The following is an 8,061-nucleotide window of genomic DNA, read 5'->3' on the forward strand; positions in this document are numbered from 1 at the left end:
ATAATTCATACAACGATGGAGTAAGACTATTCATGCAACCGTACGAACACGACAAGGCATACTTCAACGTTGACACCGTGACTCAGTTCTGTCGCGGTGTCCGTTTAGAAGATCTCAACAATCAATCAAAGTCAAAGAAAGGCACAGCATGGCTGGATGACCGTTCAAGACCTTGCATCCCAGAGCTTGTCCCGAATATTCAAGGCCGTCGACGAATTACTTCCGTAAATCACTCGAGCAATGCTCCAGCGAGACCAGAGACCACTCTTCTCCAGAATTTAAATGTCGAAATTCAAACGAGAGAGGACTCTACACAGGCAAACCCTGCGTCAAGCTCCTCAGCTTCTCTCGAGCCCAGGAAATACGCACAGTGTTTGTCAGCAAATGAACTTTATTCCCACCTACACGAGAAGCGGTTTGATCACGCAAATCTCAAGGATACAGACCGCCGTTTGATTTACATCGCAGATCCCGATCCTTGCGATATTCTGGCATTGACTGCAACCGCCTCAGAGCATCAGGCGAATGCATTACGCGATGTATTATGGCAATTTCTCGATCGCCGAACTTCTATCAAAGCCAGAGTGGAGCCAATGGGATACCAGGTGTTTCAACTAGACCTGCACCTTCCGTATTATGCCTTGAGGACTACACCACCGGAGAAATTTCAAAGGCACGAAAAACACCGGACACAATCAGATTGGATGGATCTGTCCCCACTCAACGATGGCGTCGCAGATGGTGTAAAGGTCATTCACCAAGCTCAGTTCTCCCTCGTAATATGCGGTACCGATAACTCACGCTGGGTTGCCTACGCCTTTGAGGCCATAAGTTTTGACCCAGATCGTGGCGATGACACAGTCTTACCAGAGTGGCGATCAGATGAGATCTCGATGGGAGAACTCGACGCAAACAACCCTTTACACGACGTTCGGGAGTACTTTCTCAACATATTCCTGATCAGGGCAAAACACGTGTATGAGGAGACTAGAGAGCTGGTACGATTTATTGCGGCATCGTATAAACGAAACGGTCAACGCCATGCGTTTTCCCTAACTCAAGGTATCAGCGAGTTTTATGTCGGATCGCAACGAACAAATGCTATGTCTGTTGCGAAACTTAATGCCCTTTATATCGCAAATTAGAAAGAGTTGGAACCGCTTCGCTCATTCCGACAAGGACATCAGTTACTTTCTATACGGAAACATGGACTACACTCCCGACACGCGCGCACGCATCAATGGCATAATCGCCTCGTTGCAGCAGATTTTTGGCGAAATAGAGGCTTTGGAGGATTCACTGCATGGTATGGAAGAAGGATGTAAAAAGCTGGCGGAACGTTTACAGTTTGATCTAACTCAACAAAGCAGCCAGTATGGGATGTTCACCATCCAGATCATCTCTCCGATAGTCATTGTGGCGGCCATATTTTCCATTCCCACTCAACTTTTCCCATACAGGCAGAGCCTTGTCTCTTTTATTGTTACATCCCTGATCGTATCTTTGTTGCTGTACTTGCTGTTACTGCTAATCGGAGCATGGCACCGACGGCAGCAGTGGTGTAGAAAGCTTTCTTTGCGAGCCAAAGCAGCATGGCACCATGGCGACTCTCTCAAGGTTGGGAATGGGATTATTATGAGAGCCATAAGAGTCATGAGAGTCATGAGAGTCATTCGACGGCGGAGTACGCATACAGATTCTGCTGGGGATGTCTGAGCGGTTTGGTAGAAGCATATGAGAAAATAGACCTGATTAGGTTGTGCTCACCGTGTTTCTTTGAGGCCGTTCAATCGAACTTGGATGCGCGTTGTGCTGCAATATGGACATCGATTATGCCCGCATCCAGGGCATCCTGCATTGGATTTTGGTATGTTTGAGGTGCCACAGCTACACTAGATTTTTCAGTCGCTTTTTTGTCTGTTAAAGGTGATTTACCTACGCATTGCCAAATAAACACCTGCCGCTTTTTTGCCTAGAAAAATTAGATAGTCATGCTCTAAACTGTTCGATTGTAACGTACGAAAGTCTTTATTACTGGCCTAACGGAAATATACCGTCTGAAATGTTATCAGGAGACTAACAGCAGCAATATTTCTTCAACAGCCTTCTACCTGTTGGTGACGTTTCTCATGCACATTGGCTATAATGGTTCAAGGTTCTCGTAGAGTCTCAGAGCAAAGATATTGGGGTGGAAATGACATACGTTGCCCCACTTTGCGCAATTCAAAACTATGCGACTGAATAAGTATGAGTTCCTAGGAAGTACGGTTACTCTAAAAGCAAGTTGTGTGAAATTGCCATGACCCGCTCACGTCAAAGTGAAACGACGTACCCGCACGAGAGGACACCTAGCCACACTCGGAATCCTGTATGTGTGTACCCTTGTAGCTGTGACTCAAGCACAAATTTGCACACAAGGGTGCCGAGATAGGCCAGTGTTTTGGTGGGAAATGCTAGCTACTTACACGTTCTAGAGCAGTGGTACCAAAGAATGCTAATTAAGCTACGCATGTATGGGTACCAAGTCGCTGTGAGGATGAAGAGCTGTTGAAATCATCAATAGTCGTAGGCATGGCCTAGCTGGTATTATGAGCATGGAGGGGTAAGCAGTGGCAAGTTTTTCCTAGCGATTTCCGAAGCCTGCAGCGCGCACGAATACACTTAGAGCACATGCAACAAGTGAAAAAAACTCAAAGGTTAGACAATGCTTAGGTGATATTCCACTAGCGTTTTATTGTGAAGGACGAAGTCTAGGGGTCGCCTCAATACACTGTTTCCTCGAACTGTACCGCAAGTTTACACACACAATCCGGCGCCATGAGATCTTTCTATGTTTTCGTTTACACTATATTAATATCCCAAGTTCAACTACATCCATAATCCCAGCTACTGTTGTGTACAAACTGTGAGAAAATTGAATCATAGCTGGCCTGTCAATGGCTCCGGGGCATTCTCTCTGGAAGCTTTAATGCCTCCCCAAGGCACTGATATGAGAGTATGGAATCTGTACGTCTAAATAGTAAAGCTAGGAGTTGATGAAAAAGTGTAAAAATAAGTGTAGCTAACGCAAAGACATTTGGGTTGCGTTGAAAAGAAAACATTACTTTTTCTGATTTAGAGTATTGAAGCACCATGGTTAAAGGCGTGGTAAACAAAAGTATCTTCTCTCTTGTTAGTTATGATTGAGGATGCTTTCCCAAGGTACTCAGTCATATCTCCAGGTTCATGCGAGTGCTACGAATTTTCTTTGCAGCATCGGCTTGATTTGCGCATGTAGCCTTTGTACTCATCTCATTGAGCTTCCGAATCTCATAATTCAGAACGCTAGTTCAAACGTTCAGTTCATGTGTTCGTTTACTAAGGCCGTGACTTTCCATATTGAGTTTGTTACTATTTTGATCTAGTTTGTTGCTCTGCACAGTCAGACGGTTGCTCTCAAGATCTAGGATACGTCCAAGCTGAGCATATAGTTATTAAAGTTGTGAATCCATTTGAGTAACCATTTGTCTTACGTGAGTTGAGAAATTCTTGGAGGAAAGATCCCAAGATACCAATCAGGCATGGAAGTCCGCAAGCTTTTCCAAATTTTCTTGGGTACTGTTCTTGATTGGCCTGAAGTATGTGATATCTAGAAAGTAACACGAATCACCGCTGGGCTCGTCAAACCTCTTTTAATGGCGAAGTGTCATCAAAATAGTGTCACGAAGTGTGCATGACGATTGCCTGGTTTGGGTATTCCAGTCCAGAGATTTGCGTAAGTCTCTTGAACCCAAGTCATGTTCGCTGTTACTTCCATTGTATGGGTCTTTCACTCTCTATCAGAAGATAAGCCTAGCCACATACCGACCAGAGACGAAAGGACACTCGCCTATGCTTTGAAGCCATTCTTAATGTTATGCAAAAGATACTGCCACTCTTTCGGCACTAAACCACAGCGAATTGCAAGGATCCGCAGCCAGTATTTTCGTGCATCCCACTCGACCATATTAGCATCCATAGCAAGATCGAGGCTATTTTCGGTTGCGAAGAAGTCTTGTCTAAAGCCGCCATCATCATCATCATCATCATCATCTTCTTCTTCTTCTTCTTCTTCTTCTTCTTCTTCTTCTTCTTCTTCTTCTTCGTCTGCGTGCTCCTCGGGTATGTTTCCAGTGTTTCCAAAAGCATACCTTGTCCATTGTGAATTACTCCATCCGCATATTACGACACTGATGTTCGCCTGTCGAATGGAGTCATCACAAGAGGCTGACCCAGAAGGTTCCAAATCCAGGAAGGACGTATCTATCGAAGCACTGTTACTCGCGCCAGTTACTGGGATTGAAGGATCGGACTTTCGTGAGATTGGGTACACCAAGTGGAACTCGAGATAGAAACTTCTGACACCAAGCATCTGTTCTGTATGAGCACGCACAAGCTCCGCTTTTTTATGTAAGACAGAAATCTTCACTAACTGGTATATGGACGCTGATTGATTTTTCCCATGGTGATGTGCTTGCATATTGCATCGCCTAATGCAATGATCTTGTGGTTCCATACTGTAACCGTCAGCGCTTGGGCAAAGTCTGGTGAGTCTTGATATATATCTACGAACAGATAAGCCATTAGTTTATTAAGAAGGTAATGTGATAGCGTCATCTCACCGATACTAATCTTCGATCTGCGTCTGGAGAATCATCAAGTCGATAGCGCTGAATTTGATCAGCTGGTGCCTGAGGTTACAAAATTGTGTATTACAGGTTTGACGAAGGCTGAACACAAGCCTGCAGTGTTTATCTTGCTTGGATATTTCGGGAACTACCGACAGAGTATCTGTGATCGTCTAACCAAGCCCTGGCTATGCTGTTACCCGAAGTTGACACTGCATCGTTCTCACTTGAGAAAACGGGTTGTATAATCTTGGCCTCCCATGAAGGAATTGAACCTTTCCAATCATGCAGAAACACGTAAACGGCATTTTCATAAAGTGAGTCATCGATATCATGCTGTTGACATTCTCTGGGCTCAACTGCATTGCAAATATCGCCGTGAGATGCATTTGCATATGGCAAAGAGACTTCTTTCGTGTCTTCATCCACTTCCGCATCATTGGAGCCTTGAGAGTCAAAGATGGTCCGACACTAATCCGAAAGTGACATATCTGCGAAACAGCGATGCTGGAAGAACACTTGCCCCCGTTGCTTCCCACTTCGTACACGCTTACTGATCCTATGACTTTTTCGTGTAGCAACGCTATTCTTTCTGAATGTCCTGTCAATATTATAGGTAAATGGCGGTTTGCCCATCAAAAATGTCCCTTGAAATTGATCTTCGACGTGTGACAGCATGCCCATGGCTGGAAGGTACATGTGATTTGAAAGAACTTCAGATAACAAATTTGCAAACCTCCCTTCCCCCCCGTAATGCTCTCCTACTGTAACAAATGTTTTGAATTAGTAAATACCTTACCTGAATGTTCAAGCGGCAGGATACAGATAAAAATACAATATACTAATTTTGATGTCGAGTACTAAGGCTACCCTCTCAAAAAGAGCTAGGTGTTTCAGTCCAGCAAGGATTCACGGAACAAGGCATGAATATATCCTTGATTATGCCATGCTCGGTTTAAGCCTTCTGCAGTGCCTATCCATCCAGCCGTACGGTTATTTGACGGCAAGTTTGGTTTGGAGGCCAGAGATACTTCACCTACAATGTGGCAGCATACATTCGATCTCAACCTAGGCATCATGCTAATAATTTCTCAGACACAGCCAAAGAAATATGCAAATCCAGCCGTATCTGCGTTACGGCTGAGGCTGACTTTGCTATGTGATTTGTTAGAACATTCTTTGAACTGGTACGTATAGTCATGTGCGATAGCCCCACTTCCTTGTGTAATTGAGAAGCTGCAAGGAGTTGGAGTCGTGGTGGTGGTGTAACAATCGTCATAGGCGAGACAAGCTCCACCCGAGAATAGTTACTCCGATGTCCAAGCTTCATTCCCCAACCTCCAACCTGCAATTGCGGCACCCAACCGTCTTGTAATAACAATATCCGCCCAAAATGTTACCCCGCACTGTGCCTATCCTCGTTCTTGCAGCCACCGCGCTCGCAGCTGCTGCACCGCAATCGTCACCCGCCATACCGACGGTCCTGGAGCCATCCGAATCCAAAGCCCTCCTCTATCTCCACCGCAAGCTTATAGAAACCGAATCGATAGGCGGCAATGAAAAAGACGTCGGCGACTGGCTCACCAAATACCTGCGCGACCACAATTGGACTGTAGAGCGACAACAGGTCTCCAGAGACCGTTATAATCTCCTTGCCTACGGCAGCAAGCGCGAGACCACCATTCTCCTCTCCTCACACATCGATGTCGTCCCACCGTACTGGCCGTACTACTACAACGAGACTACAGGTATAATAGGTGGGCGGGGCAGTGTGGACGCCAAAGGCAGTGTAGCGCCTATGATTATCGCGGCAGAGGGCATCAAGACACACCTGCAAGACGACATATCATTGCTATTTGTCGTGGGCGAGGAGACGGGTGGCGACGGCATGCGCGCCTTCAGCGACTGGTCTGAGCGACCTTCGTCGCACGAAATCATCATTTTCGGAGAGCCCACAGAGGCAAAGCTCGTCTGTGGACACAAGGGTATGCTGGGGTTTGCCGTCAGGGCAACGGGTAAGGCGGCGCACTCGGGATATCCCTGGCTGGGCGTGAGCGCAAACGACATCATGGTCGACGCGCTGGGCGAGCTGCTCAAGCTAAGGGAACATTTGCCTTGGAGCGAAAAGTACGGGAATACCACAATGAACTTTGGGCGTGTACAAGGCGGTGTCGCGGCAAATGTGGTCGCCGAAACCGCAACGGCAAACATTGCTACACGCCTCGCTGCAGGAACCCCTGAACTAGTCCGCGGACTCATCATAGACGCGCTGAAAGGAGTCAAGGAGTCCGCGCAGCAAGCAGGCGGCGACCTCGACGTCGAGTGGGGAAGCGAGGGCTACGGCGTCGTAGACATCAACTGCGACATTGAAGGCTTCGAGACAATGACGGTGAATTACGGTACCGACGTGCCGAATCTCTCCGGCGACCACAAGCGGTACTTGTACGGCCCTGGCTCCATCTTCGTCGCGCATTCAGATCACGAGGCACTTAAGCGCAAGGAGCTCGAAGAAGCCGTGCTCGACTACCGCCGTCTCATAATCAAGGCTACGGAGGTGCGCAAGCAGGAGCAGCGCGGTGAAGAAGTCATTCAAGACCAGATTGAACTGTAGTGTAAAAACGGCGAATAGCTAGCCATGTATCTATATATACCCCCAAGTCACGCAATCATAATGACAATGTATTCATTCATCTTCCACACGAGCATAATTTGGATATCATCACGGTGTTCAAATGACTACCTACCGGGCGCACGAAAAGTGTCACCAGACAAGAACCACAACAACACCCAAAGCAAAATATGTACGCCTACGTTTAGTCTGCCAGGAGAAGAATCTCACTCGAAAAAATCAGGCAGGTCTGAAAGCAGGTGTTGACGAAACCGCATGTCCCTCTTCCCAAGCTTTTCCCTCTCTCTCACACACACACACCCAGCGAGCCCCACACAGGGCCGCCAATTGAGAAGGCGAGAGGGAGAGAGAGAGAGAGAGAAGAAACTGGATAGATGGGAAACACACCGAGTCGTTTTTATTTTTTTATTCTCGCGCATGGTATCGTCTTGCGAAGGACGAGACAGAGCCAGCCAGCAATGGAGGAGGAATGCGTGGGCGTCTGTGGAAATCTGTTCGTTGCGCTGTTGAGTGTGGAGTGAGGGGACACAAAGGGGGGGGAGAAAGTAGTTTTGTGGGTTGAGGAGGGAGAGGAGCTCGGGCCGCGTGTCGATAACAGATAGCGGGATGATTATTATTATTGTTCCATTAGAGTCTAGTGAGCTCGAGGCTATGTAAGACTTTGGCCGAGGCCGTTCTAACTAGATTTATTTACAAATACGAGTTTGTGCTTGAAGTGTGTCTGTGGTGCTTCGGCCTTTGTCTAGGTAAGCGATAGCTATCGCTTACTAGACGCCTAGTGCTAAA

General features: G+C 46.9%; 4 protein-coding genes across 4 annotated transcripts; 2 read left to right on the forward strand and 2 right to left on the reverse strand.

Moving 5' to 3' along the window:
• Positions 1-32: 32 nt before the first annotated feature.
• SETTUDRAFT_24432 (uncharacterized protein) lies at positions 33-1,145 on the forward strand (the record flags this gene model as incomplete). Its single annotated transcript, XM_008032995.1, has 1 exon — positions 33-1,145. One exon carries the CDS (start codon positions 33-35, stop codon positions 1,143-1,145), a length of 1,113 nt encoding a protein of 370 aa, XP_008031186.1.
• Positions 1,146-3,868: 2,723 nt separating this feature from the next.
• On the reverse strand, positions 3,869-4,534 carry SETTUDRAFT_35814 (uncharacterized protein; the record flags this gene model as incomplete). Its single annotated transcript, XM_008033058.1, has 1 exon — positions 3,869-4,534. One exon carries the CDS (start codon positions 4,532-4,534, stop codon positions 3,869-3,871), a length of 666 nt encoding a protein of 221 aa, XP_008031249.1.
• A 235-nt stretch (positions 4,535-4,769) lies between these two features.
• SETTUDRAFT_35815 (uncharacterized protein) lies at positions 4,770-5,345 on the reverse strand (the record flags this gene model as incomplete). Its single annotated transcript, XM_008033059.1, has 2 exons — positions 4,770-5,117; positions 5,193-5,345. The coding sequence occupies 2 exons, from the start codon at positions 5,343-5,345 to the stop codon at positions 4,770-4,772; spliced, it is 501 nt and encodes a 166-aa protein (XP_008031250.1).
• A 694-nt stretch (positions 5,346-6,039) lies between these two features.
• SETTUDRAFT_144032 (uncharacterized protein) lies at positions 6,040-7,322 on the forward strand (the record flags this gene model as incomplete). The annotated part of the gene is made up of 1 exon (XM_008033318.1): positions 6,040-7,322. One exon carries the CDS (start codon positions 6,040-6,042, stop codon positions 7,255-7,257), a length of 1,218 nt encoding a protein of 405 aa, XP_008031509.1. The 3' UTR covers positions 7,258-7,322.
• Positions 7,323-8,061: the final 739 nt, after the last annotated feature.

This window comes from Exserohilum turcica, assembly GCF_000359705.1.
Source record: "Exserohilum turcica Et28A unplaced genomic scaffold SETTUscaffold_9, whole genome shotgun sequence".
In the NCBI taxonomy this organism is placed as follows: Eukaryota; Fungi; Ascomycota; class Dothideomycetes; order Pleosporales; family Pleosporaceae; genus Exserohilum; species Exserohilum turcicum.